This window comes from Pelophylax lessonae, assembly GCF_965119305.1.
Source record: "Pelophylax lessonae genome assembly, chromosome: 8".
Taxonomy (NCBI): domain Eukaryota; kingdom Metazoa; phylum Chordata; class Amphibia; order Anura; family Ranidae; genus Pelophylax; species Pelophylax lessonae.
The window spans coordinates 295,707,712-295,734,512 of NC_138775.1; the positions used below are offsets into that span (position 1 = coordinate 295,707,712).

Genomic DNA, 26,801 nt, shown 5'->3' on the forward strand with positions numbered 1-26,801 from the left:
CTGCACCACCTTCCCATTTAAGGAGGACTACGTTCCGCCTTGGACCCCCAGCAGAAGCCATAGATCCAATACCAGATCCAATGGTGCTCATAGTGGCAGCCCGCGAGGGAAAACCCTGATTAGAAGCAGAGCTCCTCCTTGATTGTAACCCTGGCTTGATGATATTGCCAGGAGCACAGCTTACCACCTGTGCAAATGTAGGTTTTTTAGGGCCAAGACCCCACACTGATGTCACATTATCAGGTACATTACTATTATTATTTTTACCAGCTTGGCCTAAACAAGCAGCATTATCAGTTCCACATATAATGGTGGGATCCACCATGCCTGCAATGTTATTAGGGATAACTGTTTCTGATGCAGTACCAGATGCTTCCTGCTGCTGCGCTGTAGAGTCCTGTTCAACAGTGACTGAAATAGTTTTAAGCTCAGCAGAAGGGGTGTTAATCGGCTCTTCTGGGTTTTGTGGTTCTTCAGCAGAAATGTCATTTTTTAAACACAACTTTTCCTGTTTAGAGACATCAGCAGCAGGCACAACATTGCTGAGCATAGGGGAATCACCCGGAGTGTCATTAGGAAACCCATCATTAGGCAAGGTGCTAAAAGGCACAAAAACTGTTTTATCTGTAAGCTGGGGCTTTATATACTTTACTTTATCAGGCACACTCTCAGGTAAGTCCTCCACATCACCAAACACCAGCTGATCTTCCTGCATTGGAGACTCCATTACCTGTATAACTTTCAACATGCCTCCTGAGCCCTGAGATGGCAATGGGCTGCTTACCTCACCTTGAGGGGGAAGGGGGTCAGAACCGGGGGTCTCCTCCTCCACCTCCATCTTTGCAAACCTCCGTTCATTGCAAAACTTCTCCCTGAAGGGACCATCCCTGCCTTCCATCATGGCCACGATAGTTTCTTGATGATCCACACGGACTTTCGCTAATTGGACCTCTGAATCCATTGATCCACGGTTCTTGCTGAACAAGCCTTCACGCTGCTTTCTCAGGCGCTTTAAATCCGCTCTAAGCTTGTAGAGCTTGTCTCTCTCCTTATTGAGGACTTTGATCCCGACCACCACTCGCTCCCGAATGGATCCAGCATCTTCATCCTCACCAGGTGCAGAGAGATCACCAACCACAGGCTGCACAGGAGCAGGGGTGCCATCCATCCGCCCAGGGGATGTCTGAGAGCCTCCAGCAGGAGAGGCCCTGCTGGCCTCCATGGCTTCCCCAGAAGGGGGCCAGGAGAGCTGGGAGGGATTTCACCTCACTCCCCTCTTACACAGATCACCTGGAGCAGCAACAGACACACAGCCAGAGAACCTTCCAGCAGCCACACCCGAAGCTGAATGATGGGAAACTACTCCTCCCACTGACAGCAATGATGGGACACTATTCCTTCCACTAACATCAAAGATGGGACACTATTCCTTCCACTGACACCAATAAATGAGGCGCTATTCCTTTCACTGACACCAGCGATGGGGCACTACTCCTCCCACTGACACTTCACTTATACAAATGATGGTGTGCTGTTCCTTCCACTGATACTAAGGATGGGGCACTATTTTTACCACTGACACCAATGATGGGGCACTATTCCTCCCACTGATACCAATGATGGGGCACTATTCCTCCCACTGACGCCAATGATGAGGCACTATTCCTCCCACTGACACCAATGATGGGGCACTATTCCTCCCACTGACGCCAATGATGAGGCACTATTCCTCCCACTGATACCAATGATGAGGCACTAATCCTTCCACTGACACCAATGATGGGACACTATTCCTCCCACTGACACCAATGATGGGGCACTATTCCTTCCACTGACATCAATGATGGGGCACTATTCCTCCTACTGACACCAATGATGGGGCACTATTCCTCCCACTGACATCAATGATGGGGCACTATTCCTCCCACTGACACCAATGATGGGGCACTATTCCTTCCACTGACATCAATGATGGGGCACTACTCTCCCCACTGACACTAATGATGGGGCACTATTCCTCCCACTGACACCAATGATGGGGCACTATTCCTCCCACTGACATCAATGATGGGGCACTATTCTTCCCACTGACACCAATGATGGGGCACTATTCCTCCCACTGACATCAATGATGGGGCACTATTCTTCCCACTGACACCAATGATGGGGCACTATTCCTCCCACTGACACCAATGATGGGGCACTATTTCTTTCACTGACACCAACAATGGGGCACTACTCTCCCCACTGACACTAATGATGGGGAACTATTCCTCCCACTGATGACAATGATGGGGCACTATTCTTCCCACTGACACCAATGATGGGGCACTATTTCTTTCACTGACACCAATGATGGGGCACTATTCTTCCCACTGACACCAATGATGGGGCACTATTTCTTTCACTGACACCCACAATGGGGCACTATTCCTTCCACTGACACAAATGACGGGGCACTATTCCTCCCACTGACAGCAATGATGGTATGATATGGTTTTTACTCCCATCGATGATGGGGCATTTTCTACTTTAACTGGCCACAGTCCAGCCCTCCTAAATTCTGAAGGACAATAAACTGGTCCTTAGTTTAGGGCTATAAGATGCCAGGAAATGAGACAGGCTCCATGCAATCTAAATAAAAGTCTCTGCTTTCTTTCCAGGCTGTACTCAATGCATTGAGATCAGAAGAATGTCGGACAAAACTGAAAGATCTGGAACAGAAAAAGCTGGTAAGTATGGGGATTAACTAATCAAATTTAAAAAACATTATTTTTTATTGCCCTAAATATATTTTCTGGAAGAATTAGAAAATTCAGAAATCCAGGTAGTGGTGGCGCATACATTCCATGATTCTCTACTGCCTGGGCATCTGCAGGATTGGATACAGGGAAATCAATTTCTTGATTTGTCTCATCCTGTGTTCTGATGCCTTCACCTCTCATTGCATTTTATTACAGAAGACAGATAAGGCTTCTTTCACACGGGATTTCCGATCCGGTCTGTCTGTCAGTTTTTCAGGCCGACCTGATTGGATGCTCCCTGCACGGCTGCACCCCCATGGAGCAGCAGATGTCAGCGCTGACACCTGCTGCTCTCTGATCTTATCCTGTCCGTGAAATCCAGACATATGGAAACCCTATTTTCCATCCATCTGGAGGATCGGATCGGAGGAAAAAGGACAGGCAGTCCATTTTCCTCTGATCTCCCATAGAGGAGAGCGGAGATCTGACAGGTCGGTCTCTGCACAGAGAGCAGAGATGGAGCTGTCATCTGCCTGCTCAGCGGGGATCAACAGGTCGATCCCCCGCTGAGCAAAAAATGAGTCCACTGGGCAGAAAGCCCGCGTGAAAGGGGCCATACCCGTATTCATGTCTCAGGTGGTAATCAAGTGCAGCACCCACAAACGGGCCACTGAGAATATACCCAGTATAGTACAGAGGCAGCCAATCACACAAGCTCAGTCCCACACACAGTGAAAATTCAGGCTCGGACTAGGACCCCGATGCCCAACCTGCATGCAGTCCTTTGGTATATGAAGTGTGGCTTTCAGACCTCAGCAGCAGTGCTGTATTTTGGCCTAGGCCGACAAGGCCCAGGCCTAGGGCGGCACTTTGCAGGGGGGCAGCAAAAAAGCCGCCCCCTCCCCCTGAGACTCTTTTGGCCACTGGATACTAGAGCCGCCTCCCCCACCTCTCTCTCACCCCCTCCTCTCTCTCACCCCCCTCTCTCTTTCTCTCATCCTCCTCTCTCTCTCACCCCCTCTCTTTCTTTCTCTCTCTCTCTCACCCCCCCTCTCTCTCTCTCTCTCTCTCTCTCTCTCTCTCACCCCCCCTCTCTCTCTCTCTCTCACCCCCCCCCCTCTCTCTATCTCCCTTTCACCCCCCCTCTCTCTCTCTCTCCCTTTCACCCCCCCCCTCTCTCTCTCCCTTTCACCCCCCCTCTCTCTCTCTCCCTTTCACCCCCCCTCTCTCTCTCTCCCTCCCCCCTCTCTCATCCCCCCTCTCTTGGGGGGCGCCCAATTTTAGTCTTGCCTAGGGCAGCACAAAACCAAAATACACCAATGCTCAGCAGTCTGTAGCGGGAACATTGATTAGGGTGAGAGCATTTATCTCCACCAGCCTCATGTATCATCTTTCCAGTTTGGTATCGTCTTCTGCAGTATTTTCCCAGCCAATGTATCCTGTCCTCACTCTCTGACCCTCATTTCAGGGGCGTAACTACAGGGGTTGCAGGGGTCACAATTGCAACCAGGCCCCATGCTCCAGGGGGCCTGTGCAGTTCCCCTGTACACCTGGATAGGAGGGGCTGCGGGGGCAGCATGTAGAGAAATTACTGTCCTCCTTTTTCCTCCTGTAGCTGCAGGAAACTGTATCCTTGATAGCAGTGTCCTTGGCCCCCTTCGCCCCCTTGATAACAGTGTCCTTAGCCCCCTTCGCCCCCTTGATAGCAGTGTCCTTAGCCCCCTTCGCCCCCTTGATAGCAGTGTCCTTAGCCCCCTTTGCCCCCTTGATAGCAGTGTCCTTAGCCCCCTTCGCCCCCTTGATAGCAGTGTCCTTGGCCCCCTTCGCCCCCTTGATAGCAGTGTCCTTGGCCCCCTTCGCCCCCTTGCTAGCAGTGTCCTTAGCCCCCTTCGCCCCCTTGATAGCAGTGTCCTTAGACCCCTTCGCCCCCTTGATAGCAGTGTCCTTAGCCCCCTTCGCCCTCTTGATAGCAGTGTCCTTAGCCCCCTTCGCCCTCTTGATAGCAGTGTCCTTAGCCCTTTTCACCTCCTCTTCCTAACTGTTTCCTCACCCCACCTTCTCTTTCACAGTGGTGTTTGCAGGCACACCTACCTTACACAAGACAGGTCTGAACAAAGGGCGGGAGCTGCCAAACTTTTCTTGTTAACAAGCTGGTGATTGGTTGCTAGGGCTCCTGCCCTTGGATCTCCCAGCTTGCCACCTCTCCCGTTCTTTGCCATGCTGCGAGGAGGATGACAGTGCGGCAGCTGGGGAAAAGAAACAGGGTGGCCAGGTAAGAAAGAAAGAACCCAGGCTCCTAAGTGGCGTGACTTTGGCGGTCCAGGTGGGACTGTCATTCTGTCTTAAGGATGATGCCCTCCAGCAAATAATCCTTTAGTTATCTTCTCCAGGCCCTCAGCCTAGACTGCAGCTTCTTGTCTTTCTGGCTATCTCACAGGGGCAGCAGCCCCCCCCCCCTCCAGGAGACTGGAGCCCTACCTTGAGAGAAAAGAACAAGTATGTATAGGCCTCCTGCACATTTATCTACTCCCTAACTACCTCCTGGAACCAGCTATTTATTTTTCCCCACGAAAGTGGAGTTACCCTTTAAAGGTTTCATCTTGGATTGAATGGAATTTCTCAAGCAGAAACCACATTCACGGTTAGAATTTTGTTCATTCAAGAAAAGTTTAAATATCTGCCTGGAGTTCAGCTTTACATATGATGTTATATGTATATTAGGAGGTGAAATAGTGTAATTTACTATGTATAATATCCCACAGATAACCAGAGTAACAGCAGCATCAGTGACCATACGAATAGCAGATGGGAGACGGTGGGAAGAACTGGAGACATTTGGTGCTCAGGTGAGAATAATGTCGCCCTCACACAGCATCTGAGGCCCTGCACCCATGGCCAGTCCCTGTTGGGGCTATGGTCTTGTCCAAAGTGACCCAACAAGCGTCACCCATGGAAGGACACACAGATAGAACTGAAATTTCCCCTTTAGTGCTGAAAATTCTTCTTGAAAAATATAAAACATCTGCCCATATCTTTTAAAAGAGTATATGTTACCATAAAATGTTTTCTAGTTTTGCTTCGAGTAGAGGGGTTAGAACCTCTTTCAGAATTTTACTGTCTGTCCACCACTCCATTAGGAAGAATCACCGTATTTGTCCAGGTGTTAGCGACCCAGAAAAGTAATGGCAAGTCCAGAAATTTTATAGTTGTCTCTGAAATTGGAGACGAGGGGGAAATCTTCCAATGGGGACACCACCCCAGTGACAGCTGTCTAAGAGGAAAATTCCCTTCACTTGGGAGATTTGCTCTCACTTTTTGTTGCCTCTCTGGGACGGGAAGTGAAACTGCCCAAAGGGAATACAGACAGAAATAAAGTGAACCAGGAGCTTCATTTTCCAGAGAACAATGGTACTCCACCCTGACTTGGTGCCTGGCACCACCGGTCAAGTAAACTCATCCTGGCCCACCTCAACACAGGGACACCCATTCACTGCCCCAGTGGTACACCAGCCCCCGAAGGAGGAATATCCATCCAGAGACCTGTCCTGCACTGCCAACAGGAGGGATGGCACCCAGCAGTCTACAAGTAAGTTACCCGCCCAGGCTTGGCCTTCCATAGGCACTGAATAGGTAGCGGGCCCAGACCTCTTCCTGTCTGGGTAGAATAAGGAACATAAGGGGAGGGGGGGGGGGGCGGAATGGACAAAGAGCATGGGTGGGTGGGTACATTTGCCGACCAAAATCTTGAGCCAAGCCTCCTTTCCCCAAGTTCCAGGGTGATATCACCAAAAGCATTTTTTAGGTGATGCATTTCCTGTTCCTGGTGTAGGAGATTCCTGTCTCTTATGTGCTATCATAGCAGACAATTTAGGGCCCCCTAATCTACCATGCATTGTATGACTGTATCATAAAATTATGTTCTACAACAGGATATAAATCAAATGTATCTGCCAGAAGAGGCCATTGACACCTACGCTCCACAGCCAAGCGGAAGAAAATTATCAGAGCTCGCTCCGTCTGAACAGGAAGAGCTCCGGAAACGTCTGAAGAACTGGTACAGGAAGGTAAAGTGGAGACGAGCTTTAACTTTGTCTTGGGGAAATTATTAAAAAAATGGTGCTGGCCAATGAAAATGGAACCATAGTTCAATGGACAGGACAGTTGCCATGAAGGAGCCACAAGCTTCTGCAACAAGCACTAGAAACCAATGGAATTGCCAAATGTAGATTGTAGGGGGCAATAAATGGAGCAGCGTTAGAGAAGGTTAAGGGTAGGAAGGGCCACCAGAGATAAATGTTAGGGAAGGTGCCGCCATATACTGTATTCATTATTCTACAGTGATTCCACATTATTATAAATCAAAGATATTTCTGCGCTAAATGAATGTGAATGAAATAATAAAAAAAGAAGCTGCTAACACAGACCCATAAAAAAAAAGTCCAAACAATAAATATAAAAATTGTGTAGCGCTAATACATTTACAATTGGCGTGTGAAACCAAAAAATATTAAAATGGTAACACTCAAATGTTGAAATACCACTCAATGAAAAATGGCAGTGCAATAATCTTCCATAAATAATACCATAAAAAATATATGACATAAGAAAAAGCCCTATATTGTAAATAAACCAAAGAAAGGGTAAAAAAAAATGTGCTCAAAAATAAATAAGAAAAATTGCAAAAAAGTCCCAATAGAATCCAATGAAACGATCCTTATGTATCACCCCTGAATAATTATATAGTGAACTGCTTACCAGATCCTTAAGGTCTTCCGGGATATTTCATCCCCATCAGAAGTCTGTTGAGACGAGCGCGTAGGGTACGGCGTGCTGACGTCACCGCGCTCCCCAGAGGACGGGCTACGTGAGAGCCGGGTGGCTGTTTTATCTACATGGTATGATGATGGGGCTCCTATATGATATCATCCATACTGACACAACTTGGTCAATGTGGAAAATGCTGACTTAGAATAATGTAGAATGCACTTCTCATGTATAGGGCACCAGGCTCCAATGATGGTAAGGTGGGAAGTTCTCATAAGAGTATAGCCCATATATGGGCCAGGCAGAAAAGAAAGGGGCACATAGCGTAATACCGTTTAAAATGTATGACACTGTTTATTTAAAAGTTGCACCGTCTGGATAAAAAAGCATATCAGCGTGTATCAGCATACAACATAGGCAGAGACAGGGCTGCGGCGTCCCGCAGGTACAATGGAGACTCGGACCGAATGTTGGGGGCGTGGCTGCGTCACGTCTGGAACCACCCGACTAGTTTCGTCATAGGTTGACGTCTTCCGGGGGCGGATCATTGGTTGACCCCCCGGAAGACGTCAACCTATGACACGCCCCCAACATTTGGTCCGAGTCTCCATTGTACCTGCGGGACGCCGCAGCCCTGTCTCTGCCTATGTTGTATGCTGATACACGCGGATATGCTTTTTTTATCAAGTAAGTGCAACTTTTAAATAAACAGTGTCATACCTTTTAAACCGTATTACGCTATGTGCCCCTTTCTTTTCTTCGTGGCCCATATATGGGCTATACTCTTATGAGAACTTCCCACCTTACCATCATTGGAGCCTGGAGCCCTATACATGAGAAGTGCATTCTACATTATTCTAAGTCAGCATTTTCCATATTGACCAAGTTGTGTCAGTATCGATGATATCATATAGGAGCCCCACCATCATACACCCCTAGCTTTGCTATGGAAGTTAAGCTTGAAGGAAACCCACAGTAAATGCAGTGTACAGTAAACCTGGGCTAATCAAACCAGGACTTCCATGAGTCCAGTGACCAGATACAGGGTTCCGTTGGATCTGTTGCTGAAGTTACATGAAGATTTATGGATTCGCCCTCCATGTCAACCTTTCCCCACACCTATCTGGCTCCTAAATGGTACCTAAATATAATGGTAGAGCACATGAACACCAAATAGAAAACATGGGGTAGGCCAAGCTTGACTTGTGCTTGAGATTTGCATAAAAACTTCACATTCCAAGGACAGTTTCATGTAGCGTTCAGATTTTTTCTATTATATTGCTCTCCATGGACTGAGATTTGCCTCAATGGCATATTTGAAATGAATAATTTTATATTTCTTAGCCATATACTAAAACAAAATTCACATTTTCTTTTCAGTATCTCCGAGCCTACTACCAAGCACCGAAGACAACTGACAAAGAAGCTGCTGCTAGTTCTGAAGATAAAGGAGAACCCGATTCCTGAACGTCTTTCAATAAAACCATCATAGACCGAGCAATGTGTTAGACTCCTAAAACTGAATACCACGAAAGCCATTACACAATGCCTTACACAGTGGGCTTTAATGCAGGGGTCTCCACACTGCAGCCCACAGCAACCTGGCTGGCAGTGGATGCATTGGTCTGTGTATTATGGAGAATGGCGCATCCGTTGCCAGCCAGCTTACCCCCAAAGCAGATACCCCCCTCCGCTGTGGTTTGTGGATAGATTCTAGCATCCAGTGATACAAATTGCCCCTCCCATAGCATTTACAACCATAGAGTTTACTTCTTCTGCTCCACCTTCTGGATTCTGCTCCACTGGCTGAGAATTAAGGATGGACTTTACTGGGCACTCTTTGGTGCAAGGGGATATTCTGCTGGGCACCCCTGGGTGTAAGGGTGGACTCTGCTGGGCACTCCTGGATGGAATGGCCAAAGCAATTTTCGCAACACGCACGTTCCCAAAAATGGCTGGAGAGTGAGTGGGTGCTGTAGCGACAACCGGTTGGAGTCCAGATTGACTTCAAGGCAAGAAATATATCACCAGCACACCAGGGAACTCCATAAAAGGGTCCAAAGTTCTATTAAATTATAACATCACAGCAGAGGATGTTTTGGAGCCATGCAGGACCCCTTCATTAGGGTCATTTGCCTGATATAGGGGTCCTGCATGGCTTAGAAACTTTGCTATCCTCTGTTGTGATGTGATCATTCAATATAATGTTGGTCCGTTTTATGAAGTTCCCTGGTGTGCTGGTGCCATACAGTATTTCTAGCCTGGATGTAATAGTTACATAGTAGGTGAGTTTGAATAAAGACAATAGTCCATCCAGTTCAACCTGTGTAGGTGTGTGTGGCTGTAATCATCTCACATACCCCTGAATGTTCTGATCCTTGAGATGTATGTCTAAGAGTCTTTTGAAAGCCACCATACTACCCGCAGAAACCACCTCTTGTGGTAGAGAATTCCACAATCTTGTAGCCCTAACAGTAAAGAACCCCCTGAGGTTAAAACGCTTCTCCTCTAATCACATTGTATGCCCTCGAGTCCTCATGCAATCCCTTCGACTGAACAGCTTTTTTTCTAAGCTGAGATCCCCATTGAGATATTTAAAAATTGCTATCATGTCCCCCCTCAGGCGTCTCTTCTCCAGGGAGAATAGGCACTCCTGGATGTAAGGGTGTTTTTTTTTTTTTAATTCTGTTAAACCATTATGCATTCATTTATTTATTATTTCTCCATAAATTCAAACCAACATGTATTCTGCTAAATTTCTTTGGTAAAAATAACCCAAATTATTGAGTCTACAAACTGTGGTATACAGTATATATTTGAAAATTGATCAATCCTGATGTATTGACTGCCTATCTAACTTTTTGAGGCCCTAAAATAGAAGTACTCCCAAATGACCCCTTTGGAGAAAGTAGACAGTCCAAGGTATTTAGTGGGAGACATGGTGAGTTTTTTGAAGTTGGCATTTCTTGTCACAATTTTTGGGAAAATTAAACAAATGTATTTTATTTTTCTCTCAAAGTTGTCATTTTAAGTTATTTCTCACACACAGCATAGGCATACTTATCATTGCACCCCATAACACATTCCGCTATGTCTCCTAAGTATGGGGTTATCACATGTGTGAGACTTTTTCTCAGCCTAGATGCATAGAGGGATGCAAAATCCAAGGAGCACCTTTGAGCTATCGAATAGCATAAATTACGCATCTAATTTCCTGAATGCCTATCACTTTTTTGGAGGCCCTGGACCACCAGTATAGTGGAAACACCCACAAAATGAACCCATTTTGGAAAGCAAACAATCCAAGGTATTTTCTGAAAGGCATACCATATTTTATTTTTCTCACAAAGTTGTAATTTTAAGTTATTTCTCACAAACAGCATAGGCATACTTATCATTGCACCCCAAAACACTTTTCGCTATGTCTCCTAAGTATGGGGTTACCACATATATGAGACTTTTTCTCAGACAGCGAGTTTCCCAAATGACCCCTTTTGGGAAAGTAGACAGTCCAAGGTATTTAGTGGGAGACATGGTGAGTTTTTTGAAGTTGTCATTTTTTGTCACAATTTTTGGGAAAATTAAACAAATGTATTTTATTTTTCTCTCAAAGTTGTCATTTTAAGTTATTTCTCACACACAGCATAGGCATACTTATCATTGCACCCCATAACACATTCCGCTATGTCTCCTAAGTATGGGGTTATCACATGTGTGAGACTTTTTCTCAGCCTAGATGCATAGAGGGATGCAAAATCCAAGGAGCACCTTTGAGCTATCAAATAGCATAAATTACGCATCTAATTTCCTGAATGCCTATCACTTTTTTGGAGGCCCTGGACCACGAGTATAGTGGAAACACCCACAAAATGAACCCATTTTGGAAAGCAAACAATCCAAGGTATTTTCTGAAAGGCATACCATATTTTATTTTTCTCACAAAGTTGTAATTTTAAGTTAGTTCTCACAAACAGCATAGGCATACTTATCATTGCACCCCAAAACACTTTTCGCTATGTCTCCTAAGTATGGGGTTACCACATATATGAGACTTTTTTTCAGACAGCGAGTTTCCCAAATGACCCCTTTTGGGAAAGTAGACAGTCCAAGGTATTTAGTAGGAGACATGGCGATTTTTTTGAAGTTATCAGGAACACTATTTCTGGCTGCCCTGGTCTGGCGACAGTGGGACTTGTGTAGCTGTGATCTGGAACATTGTTGCTGGCTTACACTCTAACTAACACCAGGTGCATAAAAAAGTGCACACGCGCAAACGTGAGAACACAAAAAGTGCACAGGGTGTGCGGATGGTCCACCTCCGAAGAGGGCGGACCCTGACCTTGATCCCCCGTGGCGCAAGACTCCTGTCAGGGACTGGGGTACTCACTATGGTCTGCCTGGCCAAAACCAGGCAAACCCCGTTCTCTGGGAGGACTGCCGAAACAGCCCACCCCAAGTACTAGGTGGGGCTCCCCCGAAGGGAAACCCCATGAGAGAGGGCAGACTAAGCCAGAAGTCCATATCCACCCCCTCCCAAGACTTTCAAGGTAGGCCCGAGGACCCACACCCTACTCGTTGTGAAAGGTGTGGTGTGGTACCTTGACAGGCCCTTCGGCCAGGAATAAAAAAATTCCTCTGGTCCCAGCCAAAAGGCCCGTCCCTAGAGGCAGGTGCAAGAAAGTGTGCGGTGCAGTGACCAAGGTGCCAAAAAACTCGAGGAGAGCTCCCCACCGTGAGAATTAAGGCACCCCCTGGGCTGCCACCCAGGGGCACATTTTTTTTTTTAAAAACCCCTGGTGTGTGAACACACTCGAACTAACACCCGGTGCATAAAAAAGTGCACACACGCAAACGTGAAGAACACAAAAAGTGCACAGGGTGTGCGAAATGATCCTCCTCCAAAGAGGGTGGACCCTGATCTTGATCTCCTGGGGCGCAAGACTCCTGACAGGGACTGAGGTACTTAACTTTGGTTTGCCCAGCCGAAACCAGGAAAACCCCGTTCTCTGGGAGGACTGCCGAAACAGCCCACCCCCAAGTACAAGGTGGGGCTCGCCCGAAGGTAGGCCCGAGGACCCACACCCTACTCATGGTGAAAAAAAATGAATAGGAAAGGTGATAAAACTACAAATAAAAAAAAACACACAAGAGTGGGGAAGGGAAAGTGGAGAAGTGCAGGGTAGTGTCAAGGTGCAAGACCTTGACAGGTCCCTCAGCCAGGAATAAAAAATTCCTCTGGTCCTAGCCAAAAGGCCAGTCCCAAGAGGCAGGTGCAAAAAAGCTGTGTATGGTGCAGTGACCAAGGTGCCGAAAAACTCAAGGCGAGCTGCCCCTCACCAGTGAGAATTAAGGCATCCCTGGGCTGTCACCCCAGGGGTACATACACCACGGGCTTCTTTCGGCCAGGCCAGCGTAGCCCACCCCTACCAGGAGGCTTGGAACATAGACAGCTTAGGGAGAGCCTGCCTTCAACTGGGGACAAGCCTTTTGCAAGGCAAGATTCAACCCAGGAGGAAAGGCACTCCCACCACCATTCCTTACCCATTACATCCAGGAGCAGTACTAACCGGCCCTTACCAGCTTTCTCGCTCCCTTCAAACTGATAGAGGCGGATCCTATTCGAATCAGGAGGCAATGGACCCATCCGGCTTTCACTGACAGTACCTACTTCCCGGTCCCCCAGTTACGCCCAGGGTGCCCTGGTTCATTTCAGTCCCTGCCGATACTAACCTTCAAGGCCCATACCAACTGATAAGAACAGATACTACACTTGATCTTAGCAAAAAGGCCAGGGGCACATACACCACAGGCTTCATTTGGGTCCTGGCCGTCGGCAAGACCAGTGCAGCCTCATCCCTACCAGGAGGCATCAGAACTTAGACTGCTTAGGCAGAGCCTGCCTTCGAATGGGGACAACCCAGGAGGAAAAGGCCCTCCCACCACCATCAGGTTTTTTTTTTTTTTTTTAAAGCCCGTGGCGTGTTAAACACACTCAAAAGACTTACACCCGGTGCATAAAAAAGTGCACACACGCAAACGTGGAAACACAAAAAATGCACAGGATGTGCGAAAATAGTCTTCCCTCCGAAGAGGTAGGACCCTAACCTCGATCCCCCCGGGGGTGCAAGACTCCTGACAGGGATTTAAGGTACTTCCTATGGTCTGTCCCGCTGAAACCAGACAGACCCCGTTCTCCAGGGGGACTGCCGAAACAGCCCACCCCAAGTACTAGGTGGGGCTCCCCCGAAGGGAGACCCCATGAGAGAGGGCGAACTAAGCCAGAAGGCCATATCCGCCCCCTCCCAAGACTCAAGGTTGGGCCCGAGGACCTACGCCCTACATCAGGTTTTTTTTTAAAGCCCGTGGTGTGTGAAACACACTCAAAAGACTTAACAACCGGTGCATAAAAAAGTGCACACACGCAAACGTGAGACACACAAAAAGTGCACAAGGCGTACACATGGCCCTCCTCCGAAGAGGAAGCGCCCTGACCCTGATCCCCCGGGGCGCGAAGCTCCTGACAGGGACTGAGGTACTCACTTAGGTCCGCCCAGCCGAAGCCAGGCAGACCCCATTCTTCAGGGGGACTGCCGAAACAGCCCACCCCAAGTACTAGGTGGGGCTCCCCCGAAGGGAGACCCCATGAGAGAGGGCGAACTAAGCCAAAAGGCCATATCCACCCCCTCCCAAGACTTTCAGGGCAGGCCCGAGGACCTACGCCGTACTAATCGTGCAAGTGATCAACCAAAAGGGACAAACGTGACACACGACAAAGAAAAAGTGGGGAAAGGGGAAGTGGAGAAGTGCTGGGTAGTGCCAAAGTGCAGGACCTTGGCAGGCCCCCCGGCCAGGAATAAAAAATTCCTCTGGTGCCGGCCAAAAGGCCCACCCCAAGAGGCAGGTGCTGAAAAAGTTTGATGGTGCAGTGACCAAGGTGCCACAAAAACTCAGGTGAACTGCCCCTCACCAGTGAAATTGAGGCACCCCTGGGCTGCCACCCCAGGGGCACGTACACCACGGGCTTTTCCGGTCTCGGCCCCCAATATGGCTAAGAAATATCAAAATTGAAGGATACCTATTTGAACACGGATCAAAATAAATATAGCTGGCGGGCCCTGTTTTGGATACCTTTTTTTTTTTTCTTTCCAACTTATTGTGTGACTCATTCAGATACAGTATCTCACAAAAGTAAGTACACCCCTCACATTTCTGTAAATATTTTATTCTATCTTTTTATGTGACAACACTGAAGAAATGACACTTTGCTACAATGTAAAGTAGTGAGTGTACAGCTTGTATAACAGTGCAAATTTACTGTCCCCTCAAAATAACTCAACACACAGCCATTAATGTCTAAACCGCTGGCAACAAAAGTGAGTACACCCCTAAGTGACAATGTCCAAATTGTCCCAATTAGCCATTTTCCCTCCCCCGGTGTCATGTGACTCGTTAGTGTTACAAGGTCTCAGGTGTGAATGGGGAGCAGGTGTGATAAATTTGGTGTTATCGCTCTCACTCTCTCATACTGGTCACTGGAAGTTCAACATGGCACCTCATGGCAAAGAACTCTCTGAGGATCTGAAAAAAAGAATTGTTGCTCTACATAAAGATGGCCTAGGCTATCAGAAGATTGCCAAGACCCTGAAACTGAGCTGCAGCACGGTGGCCAAGACCATACAGCGGTTTACCAGGACAGGTTCCACTCAGAACAGGCCTCACTATGGTCTACCAAAGAAGTTGAGTGCACGTGCTCAGCTTCATATGCAGAGGTTGTCTTTGGGAAATAGACGTATGAGTGCTGCCAGCATTGCTGCAGAGGTTGAAGGGGTGGGGGGTCAGCCTGTCAGTGCTCAGACCATACGCCGCACACTGCATCAAATTGGTCTGAATGGCTGTTGTTGGAGGCAGCGTGTGTTTTTTACGAATTGTAATATCAGATGTTTCTGGATGGTTGAAACCTGATTACACCTGGCCTGGAATGCAGGCAGAGCAAGTTACCTAGCAGGGTATTCCTGACAATGAGTCATAAATGGGAATTCATATGCTCACAGTATGATCTCGCATAGGCCTCCTGTTGTGAGGTATGGGGGTACAGGAGCCTCAGATAAGACCTCCTGGGGAGGTTATACCAACATCAAAAGCCAGCTGTTACTGAAAGAGGACCCGGGTGAAAAACAGTGATTCGTGGATCGATGGCGCCCCTAGTGGCAGAATATAACACGCTTCCTGGAAAGATGAGATACTTCCCGTTGATTAGGAAGGGTGACCTCTTATGAATTGTCATTGGACAAGCAGACAGCGGGTGTTTATGTGGGTGGTGTCTGAGTGGATTTTAAAAACAATCGCCAGCTAGAATTCTATCCCTTGTGTGCTTGAGCCCAGCTGAAAGATATCGAACCCCGAGGACGGATATGTAAAGTATTATCTGTGATTGTTTTGTCTTATATGCTCTGTAGTATCCTTTAAGTGTTTTGTTAGCATTTCTACTTTCTTTATAATAAATTAGATCCTTGCTTATTTAAGCAGTGTGTTTATTTTTATAGCTAGCTTTATTATTGTACCCTCCATTACCCTTATCAGAGCTTTGATAGACTATTATAGGAATAGACAAGAGAATACATATTCATAATAAATAGGGGAGGTACAAAACCACCCCAAATTTATTTCAGCTGCCGTCCCAGAAGGAAGTGTCTTCTAAAGACACAAGAAAGCCCGAAAACAGATGGGACACTATTCCCCCCATTGACACCAATGATGGGACACTATTCCTCCCACTGACACCAATGATGAGGCACTATTCCTCCCACTGATACCAATGATAGGGCATTATTCCTCCCACTGACACCGATGATGAGGCACTATTCCTCCCACTGATACCAATGATGGGGCATTATTCCTCCCACTGACACCAATGATGGGACACTATTCCTCCCACTGACACCAATGATGGGACACTATTCCTTCCACTGACACCAATGATGGGGCACTATTCCTCCCACTGACACCAATGATGGGACACTATTCCTTCCACTGACACCAATGATGGGACACTATTCCCCCCACTGACACCAATGATGGGACACTATTCCTCCCACTGACACCAATGATGGGACACTATTCCCCCCACTGACACCAATGATGGGACACTATTCCTCCCACTGACACCAATGATGGGACACTATTCCTCCCACTGACACCAATGATGAGGCACTATTCCTCCCACTGATACCAATGATGGGGCATTATTCCTCCCACTGACACCAATGATGGGACACTATTCCTTCCACTGACACCAATGATGGGACACTATTCCTCCCACTGATACCAATGATGTGGCACTATTCCTCCCACTGACACCAATGATGGGACACTATTTCTCCCACTGACACCAATGATGGGACACTATTCCTCCCACTGACACCAATGATGGGACACTATTCCTCCCACTGATACCAATGATGTGGCACTATTCCTCCCACTGACACCAATGATGGGACACTATTTCTCCCACTGACACCAATGATGGGGCACTATTCCTCCCACTGACCCCAATGATGGGACACTATTCCTCCCACTGACACCAATGATGAGGCACTATTCCTCCCACTGATACCAATGATAGGGCATTATTCCTCCCACTGACACCAATGATGAGGCACTATTCCTCCCACTGATACCAATGATGGGGCATTATTCCTCCCACTGACACCAATGATGGGACACTATTCCTCCCACTGACACCAATGATGGGACACTATTCCTTCCACTGACACCAATGATGGGGCACTATTCCTCCCACTGACACCAATGATGGGACACTATTCCCCCCACTGACACCAATGATGGGACACTATTCCTCCCACTGACACCAATGATGGGACACTATTCCCCCACTGACACCAATGATGGGACACTATTCCTCCCACTGACACCAATGATGGGACACTATTCCTCCCACTGACACCAATGATGAGGCACTATTCCTCCCACTGATACCAATGATGGGGCATTATTCCTCCCACTGACACCAATGATGGGACACTATTCCTTCCACTGACACCAATGATGGGACACTATTCCTCCCACTGATACCAATGATGTGGCACTATTCCTCCCACTGACACCAATGATGGGACACTATTTCTCCCACTGACACCAATGATGGGACACTATTCCTCCCACTGACACCAATGATGGGACACTATTCCTCCCACTGATACCAATGATGTGGCACTATTCCTCCCACTGACACCAATGATGGGACACTATTTCTCCCACTGACACCAATGATGGGGCACTATTCCTCCCACTGACCCCAATGATGGGACACTATTTCTCCCACTGACACCAATGATGGGGCACTATTCCTCCCACTGACACCAATGATGGGGCACTATTCCTCCCACTGACACCAATGATGGGGCAGTATTCCTCCCACTGATACCAATGATGGGGCACTATTCCTCCCACTGACACCGATGTTGGGTCACTATTCCTCCCACTGATACCAATAATGGGGCACTATTTCCCCCACTGACACCAATAATGGGGCACTATTCCCAAGAGTGTGTTATTCAGCAGTCCTCAAGGAGGTAGTGCTACATAGGTAATAGCCTTGCCCTCTGTACTGTATGTAGTGCCCTCTGTATGTAGCATTCTCCTGAACCCTGTACATAACACCAGCATACAGGGGGCACACTGACCACCAGCATACAGGGGGCACACTAACCACCAGCATACAGGGGCACACTGACCACCAGCATACAGGGGGGCACACTGACCACCAGCATACAGGGGGCACACTGACCACCAGCATACAGGGGGCACACTAACCACCAGCATACAGGGGGCACACTAACCACCAGCATACAGGGGCACACTGACCACCAGCATACAGGGGGCACACTGACCACCAGCATACAGGGGGCACACTAACCACCAGCATACAGGGGGCACACTAACCACCAGCATACAGGGGGCACACTAACCACCAGCATACAGGGGCACACTGACCACCAGCATACAGGGGGCACACTGACCACCAGCATACAGGGGGCACACTAACCACCAGCATACAGGGGGCACACTAACCACCAGCATACAGGGGCACACTAACCACCAGCATACAGGGGCACACTGACCACCAGCATACAGGGGGGCACACTGACCACCAGCATACAGGGGGCACACTGACCACCAGCATACAGGGGGCACACTAACCACCAGCATACAGGGGGCACACTAACCACCAGCATACAGGGGCACACTGACCACCAGCATACAGGGGGCACACTAACCACCAGCATACAGGGGCACACTGACCACCAGCATACAGTGGGCACACTGACCACCAGCATACAGGGGGCACACTGACCACCAGCATACAGGGGCACACTGACCACCAGCATACAGGGGGCACACTGACCACCAGCATACAGGGGCACACTGACCACCAATATGCAGGGCCACTGGTTACCAGTCCACAGAGGACATAACAAATCAAGTAAAACATCTACCATGCAACTAAAAAAAATCTCAAAAACAATAAGAGAATCTTGTTAGCCGGTTCCCTCATCTAACGAGAACAATAAAAAGCAAAAAACGCAGCGCTGCCCTACACTTCATCTATAAAATTCTACAAATGGACTCATAAGTGCAATAGTGACACCGATACATGAATATCCAATGCAAATCAACCAATGTATTGCAATATAGTAGTGATGGTGTCACCCTCTCTGCAAAAGGTAAGAAATATCGCAGAGCTGCAATGTGCAAATAGTGGTGAAACCCCCCGATATATAATCATAATAAAATGTACAATTGATGTGCATATTTTACATTTCATTATTATGATTATATATATATATATCGGGTTCTCACCACTATTTGCACATTGAAGCTCTGCAATATTTCTTACCTTCTGCAGAGGGTGACACCATCACTCTGCCCGGATTGGATTTGAATCTTGCCACCCCATCCCCCCCTCCAAGTTTTTTCTCTATCTTATCTTCCTAACATTCGGTAGTCCTATCACAAAAAAAAATTTTTTTTCTATCTCATGGACGAAATGTGAGAAATAACGTCTATCTATCTATATCATACAATCATTCCATAAACACATCTCACATACACTGCAGAGATCATTACAAGAAAATATGCTTATAAAAAAGTTTTCTATTTGCCAATAAAAAAAAAATATATATATTTCCCCGGATTTCATTTAAAAAATCTGGACACCTTACATTAGAGTGTAAGCTCCTCTGGTACAGAGAGTGATGTGACTGTGGGGGAGGGGACATTAGAGTGTAAGCTCCTCTGGTACAGAGAGTGATGTGACTGTGGGGGAGGGGACATTAGAGTGTAAGCTCCTCTGGTACAGAGACTGATGTGACTGTGGGGGAGGGGCATTAGAGTGTAAGCTCCTCTGGTACAGACTGATGTGACTGTGGGGGAGGGGGCATTAGAGTGTAAGCTCCTCTGGTACAGAGACTGATGTGACTGTGGGGGAGGGGCATTAGAGTGTAAGCTCCTCTGGTACAGAGACTGATGTGACTGTGGGGGAGGGGACATTAGAGTGTAAGCTCCTCTGGTACAGACTGATGTGACTGTGGGGGAGGGGGCATTAGAGTGTAAGCTCCTCTGGTACAGAGACTGATGTGACCGTGGGGGGGAGGGGACATTAGAGTGTAAGCTCCTCTGGTACAGAGACTGATGTGACTGTGGGGGGACATTAGAGTGTAAGCTCCTCTGGTACAGAGACTGCTGTGACTGTGGGGGAGGGGACATTAGAGTGTAAGCTCCTCTGGTACAGAGACTGATGTGACTGTGGGGAGGGGACATTAGAGTGTAAGCTCCTCTGGTACAGAGACTGATGTGACTGTGGGGGGAGGGGACATTAGAGTGTAAGCTCCCCTGGTACAGAGACTGCTGTGACTGTGGGGGAGGGGACATTAGAGTGTAAGCTCCTCTGGTACAGAGACTGATGTGACTGTGGGGGAGGGGACATTAGAGTGTAAGCTCCTCTGGTACAGAGACTGATGTGACTGTGGGGGGAGGGGACATTAGAGTGTAAGCTCCTCTGGTACAGAGACTGATGTGACTGTGGGGAGGAGACATTAGAGTGTAAGCTCCTCTGGTACAGAGAATGTTGTGACTGTGGGGGAGGGGACATTAGAGTGTAAGCTCCTCTGGTACAGAGACTGATGTGGCTGTGGGGGAGGGGGCATTAGAGTGTAAGCTCCTCTGGTACAGAGACTGATGTGACTGTGGGGGGACATTAGAGTGTAAGCTCCTCTGGTACAGAGACTGATGTGACTGTGGGGGAGGGGACATTAGAGTGTAAGCTCCTCTGGTACAGAGACTGATGTGACTGTGGGGAGGGGACATTAGAGTGTAAGCTCCTCTGGTACAGAGAATGTTGTGACTGTGGGGGAGGGGACATTAGAGTGTAAGCTCCTCTGGTACAGAGACTGATGTGGCTGTGGGGGAGAGGACATTAGAGTGTAAGCTCCTCTGGTACAGAGACTTATGTGACTGTGGGGGAGGGGACATTAGAGTGTAAGCTCCTCTGGTACAGAGACTGATGTGACTGTGGGGGAGGGGACATAAGAGTGTAAGCTCCTCTGCAGACTTGTATAAAGTACTCGAAATTTCTACTTGAGTAAAAGTACAAGTGCTCGATCAAAAAATTACTTGAGTAGAAGTGGAAGTGCTCGCAGAAAAAGTTACTTAAGTAGAAGTACTAAAGTATTCAACATTTTTTTTACTTAAGTATTGCAAGTAGTTTTTTCAAAAAATTTGCTACTTAAGTACTAAAAGTAAAAAGTACCAGTAGTTTTGAAAAAAAAATTCTACTCAAGTACTGAAAGTAGAAGTACAAGTACTGTGTTATGTAGTTATTAAAGAAATAAGTCAAAAGTTTGAACATCATATTGGTTTTTATTATTTCAAATGATTTATTCGAATGATTAACCTGTGTTTGTTAGTAGTTTCTTGATGCACTTTAAGCGCTGTAGCACCATTTATTTGTTTGTTTCATATTTTCTTTTTATTGGAAAGATTTGGTATAGCAGCTTTTATTATACACAGCCTTTATTTTCGTATGCGCTGATTTACAAATGACATTATACACATTTTTTTGAGCTTTATGCAACCTGCCATCTACTGTTCTGGCAGTGGTAATTTTTTTTAAAAGTAACGAGTAACTATGCAGCACAAAAAAAAAATACTTGAGTAGAAGTATCGAAATCATCGAAAAAATGTAGTGAAGTAAAAGTAGAAGTAGGAGAAAAAAATTCTACTCTAGGAAAGTACAGATACCGCATTTCGGTACTTAAGTACAGTACTTAAGTAGTTCTACTTCGTTACTATACATCTCTGCTCCTCTGGTACAGAGACTGATGTGGCTGTGGGGAGAGGGGACATTAGAGTGTAAGCTCCTCTGGTACAGAGACTGATGTGACTGTGGGGGAGGGGACATTAGAGTGTAAGCTCCTCTGGTACAGAGACTGATGTGACTGTGGGGGAGGGGACATTAGAGTGTAAGATCCTCTGGTACAGAGACTGATGTGGCTGTGGGGAGAGGACATTAGAGTGTAAGCTCCTCTGGTACAGAGACTGATGTGACTGTGGGGGAGGGGACATTAGAGTGTAAGCTCCTCTGGTACAGAGACTGATGTGACTGTGGGGGAGGGGACATTAGAGTGTAAGCTCCTTTGGTACAGAGACTGATGTGACTGTGGGGGAGGGGACATTAGAGTGTAAGCTCCTCTGGTACAGACTGATGTGACTGTGGGGGAGGGGGCATTAGAGTGTAAGCTCCTCTGGTACAGAGACTGATGTGACCGTGGGGGGGGGGGGGACATTAGAGTGTAAGCTCCTCTGGTACAGAGACTGATGTGACTGTGGGGGGACATTAGAGTGTAAGCTCCTCTGGTACAGAGACTGCTGTGACTGTGGGGGAGGGGACATTAGAGTGTAAGCTCCTCTGGTACAGAGACTGATGTGACTGTGGGGGAGGGAACATTAGAGTGTAAGCTCCTCTGGTACAGAGACTGATGTGACTGTGGGGGAGGGGACATTAGAGTGTAGGCTCCTCTGGTACAGAGACTGATGTGACTGTGGGGGAGGGGACATTAGAGTGTAAGCTCCTCTGGTACAGAGACTGATGTGACTGTGGGGGGAGGGGACATTAGAGTGTAAGCTCCTCTGGTACAGAGACTGATGTGACTGTGGGGAGGAGACATTAGAGTGTAAGCTCCTCTGGTACAGAGAATGTTGTGACTGTGGGGGAGGGGAGATTAGAGTGTAAGCTCCTCTGGTACAGAGACTGATGTGGCTGTGGGGGAGGGGGCATTAGAGTGTAAGCTCCTCTGGTACAGAGACTGATGTGACTGTGGGGAGGACATTAGAGTGTAAGCTCCTCTGGTGCAGAGATTGATGTGACTGTGGGGGAGGGATCATTGGAGTGTAAGCTCCTCTGGTACAGAGACTGATGTGACTGTGGGGGGACATTAGAGTGTAAGCTCCTCTGGTACAGAGACTGATGTGACTGTGGGGGAGGGGACATTAGAGTGTAAGCTCCTCTGGTACAGAGACTGATGTGACTGTAGGGGAGAGGACATTAGAGTGTAAGCTCCTCTGGTACAGAGACTGATGTGACTGTAGGGGAGGGGGACATTAGAGTGTAAGCTCCTCTGGTACAGAGACTGATGTGATTGGCTCAGTGATCTCTGTACAGCACTGCGGTATATGTCAGAGCTATATAAATGTATAATAATAATAGTGTGTGACTGTGGGGGAGGGGACATTAGAGTGTAAGCTCCTCTGGTACAGAGACTAATGTGACTGTGGAGGAGGGGACATTAGAGTGTAAGCTCCTCTGGTACAGAGACTGATGTGACTGTGGGGGAGGGGGCATTAGAGTGTAAGCTCCTCTGGTACAGAGACTGATGTGACCGTGGGGGGGGGGGGACATTAGAGTGTAAGCTCCTCTGGTACAGAGACTGATGTGACTGTGGGGGAGGGGACATTAGAGTGTAAGCTCCTCTGGTACAGAGACTAATGTGACTGTGGAGGAGGGGACATTAGAGTGTAAGCTCCTCTGGTACAGAGACTGATGTGACTGTGGGGGAGGGGACATTAGAGTGTAAGCTCCTCTGGTACAGACTGATGTGACTGTGGGGGAGGGGGCATTAGAGTGTAAGCTCCTCTGGTACAGAGACTGATGTGACTGTGGGGAAGGGGACATTAGAGTGTAAGCTCCTCTGGTACAGAGACTGATGTGACTGTGGGGAGGGGACATTAGAGTGTAAGCTCCTCTGGTACAGACTGATGTGACTGTGGGGGAGGGGGCATTAGAGTGTAAGCTCCTCTGGTACAGAGACTGATGTGACTGTGGGGGAGGGGACATTAGAGTGTAAGCTCCTCTGGTACAGAGACTGATGTGACTGTGGGGGGAGGGGACATTAGAGTGTAAGCTCCTCTGGTACAGAGACTGATGTGACTGTGGGGGAGGGGACATTAGAGTGTAAGCTCCTCTGGTACAGAGACTGATGTGACTGTGGGGGAGGGGACATTAGAGTGTAAGCTCCTCTGGTACAGAGACTGATGTGACTGTGGGGGGAGGGGACATTAGAGTGTAAGCTCCTCTGGTACAGAGACTGATGTGACTGTGGGGGAGGGGACATTAGAGTGTAAGCTCCTCTGGTACAGAGACTGATGTGACTGTGGGGGGAGGGGATATTAGAGTGTAAGCTCCTCTGGTACAGAGACTGAGGTGACTGTGGGGGAGGGGACATTAGAGTGTAAGCTCCTCTGGTACAGAGACTGATGTGGCTGTGGGGGAGGGGACATTAGAGTGTAAGCTCCTCTGGTACAGAGACTGATGTGACCGTGGGGGAGGGGACATTAGAGTGTAAGCTCCTCTGGTGCAGAGACTGATGTGACTGTGGGGGGACATTAGAGTGTAAGCTCCTCTGGTACAGAGACTGATGTGACTGTGGGGGAGAGGACATTAGAGTGTAAGCTCCTCTGGTGCAGAGACTGATGATGAGTGGACGGTAATGAAGGGAATATTTTATCTCAGTGTCGGCCATTTTGTTAGAGTCTTGTAGTGTCAGGGTGGTCACTGGGAAGATGGAGGCAGTGGGCGGGGTTGGGTGGTGTGAAGGATCATGGGAAGGTCTCCCTATATAAAGCCATGTGGCCGTCTCCTTGTCCTTTCCTGCAGGCGGTGGTTGGTGTGGAGTGTCAGCTCCTGGGGTGAGTGTTGGATTCTGATCTTTGTAGAATTGGCAGCTCCTGTAGATTGGATGTGCTGCAGGCTGATTGCATTATAGCAGCCATAGACCAGTAAGGCTGACTATATAATCTCTGTACAATCTGAGGATATATCTTCCCCTAAGGAGGGGTGTTGATGGTTGGACATCGTGCAATCAGATTGTATGGTGGCCATGCATGCTTTGATAAATGATTGATCTGTTTTGTACACAATCTTTTAATGGGATTGATCGATCGATCTGTAGCTGACAGCCCATTTGATTGATATGATAAACGCAAGGAAGTGGCTTTTGATTGATAAAGTTGTAATTTACAATCGTAAATTACCGATTGATTTTGCTTCCACCATTATTCTCCTAATCAGTTCACAATGTCATCAATTTCATGGATGACATCGATGGGACTCGATCGCTCATTTCCCACCCTGGCTGATGACTCGGTTTGCTTGAATCAATCAGATGGGGAATTTTAATTGTTTCGGTTGCATTGTACGTTGATTGGATGTTGCTGTGTGTGGCCACCATTGGGGTCACTGTAGAGGTTACAATTTGGCTGTACGATCATCTTCAGATTTTTGAGGAATTGCCTAATCCAATCAGGATGGTCCTTGCACCTTTTTATAGATTGTATAGTGTGTGGAGTGTCCCAGCTGTGCAGACAGAACAGAAGATACATTGTTTCCATCCCAATCTCAGGCTCTGGAAATCGGATACTTTGTCTCTTTACTTGGGTTTTCTCTCATTTTAGAGGGGGAGGGGAGAGATTGTATCAGTTCAGATCCTTCCACAGTGTCACTCTAAGCTCTGCAATCCCTTGAATTGTCCATACATTATGCAATATGATTGGATGATCTCCATTTCACCTGGATGTCAGAATAGGGAGACAGAGCTCAGCAATCTGGATCTAATCTGATGTCCTTTTAATCTATATCTGATCTAACGGCCATACACCATACAATCTGTAGTAGAAGAGCCTTGACACACATTGAATGGATTGTTGGGTTGTCCTCGTTTTGGTAAATCCTAGGATTGTAGCAATATTGACTCACTTTAGTAGCACCAAAAATGGGGGTGGGGGGGGGTGTTCCCTCATCTGGGTGCAGGTTGAAATGGGAAGGGGGTGAGGTGGTGCCTCTGGTTTGACGTAGTGCTGCCCCCCCCCCCCCCCCCATGTTTTAGTGCTGCTTGACTGGCTTAAAAGGTTCTCCTGTTGCATATTAAAGCTGGTTTAAGTTGTACCAGAAAATGTGCAGCTTGAAGGGGGGGCCCTCTGGTTGGGGTACACATTGGGGGGAGGGGACCCCCTCTGGTTGGGGTACACATTGGGGGGAGGGGACCCCCTCTGGTTGGGGTACACATTGGGGGGAGGGGACCCCCTCTGGTTGGGGTACACATTGGGGGGAGGGGACCCCCTCTGGTTGGGGTACACATTGGGGGAGGGGACTCCCTCTGGTTGGGGTACACATTGGGGGAGGGGACCCCCTCTGGTTGGGGTACACATTGGGGGGAGGGGACCCCCTCTGGTTGGGGTACACATTGGGGGGAGGGGACTCCCTCTGGTTGGGGTACACATTGGGGGGAGGGGACCCCCTCTGGTTGGGTGCAGCTTGACTTGATTAAAAGGTCCTCATGTTGATTGTACAATCAGATTGTAAAGTGTATGGTGATCCTTGTATCTGGTTCTGTGTAAAATGCGTCTCTCATAGATCCTCCCACACTGAAGAATCCTGTGATTGGCTGTGGGCTAGGCTCTGCCTCCTTGTAGGGGGGGGGGGTCTCTATAGGGCTATCACAGGTGTATGCTGCTCTTTACAGGTGTGTGGGGGGGGAGGTTCTATTGTCTCCCAGGATTCCTGTGACTTGTAGTCCTGCCGAAAGCTTCCTGAGCCAATAGGAAGTCCAATAAACAGGCTGGGTCTGCAGCAATGTGGGTGGGGCTTTGGGTATTTAGGGTGTCGCTTCTCTCCACCTTTTTTATAGTAAATGCGGCCATTGCTGGTCTCGGGTGCTGTAT

General features: G+C 47.9%; 1 protein-coding gene across 1 annotated transcript in view; it reads left to right on the forward strand.

Moving 5' to 3' along the window:
- CCDC17 (coiled-coil domain containing 17) overlaps positions 1-8,975 on the forward strand; it is a gene marked incomplete at its 3' end in the record, with an annotated part of 127,666 nt that extends 118,691 nt beyond the window's left edge. The window contains exons 28-31 of the mRNA XM_082266377.1: positions 2,664-2,732; positions 5,507-5,590; positions 6,674-6,808; positions 8,889-8,975. Of these exons, the coding sequence (XP_082122503.1) occupies positions 2,664-2,732; positions 5,507-5,590; positions 6,674-6,808; positions 8,889-8,975 (375 nt within the window). The remainder of the gene's footprint in view (positions 1-2,663; positions 2,733-5,506; positions 5,591-6,673; positions 6,809-8,888) is intronic.
- Positions 8,976-26,801: the final 17,826 nt, after the last annotated feature.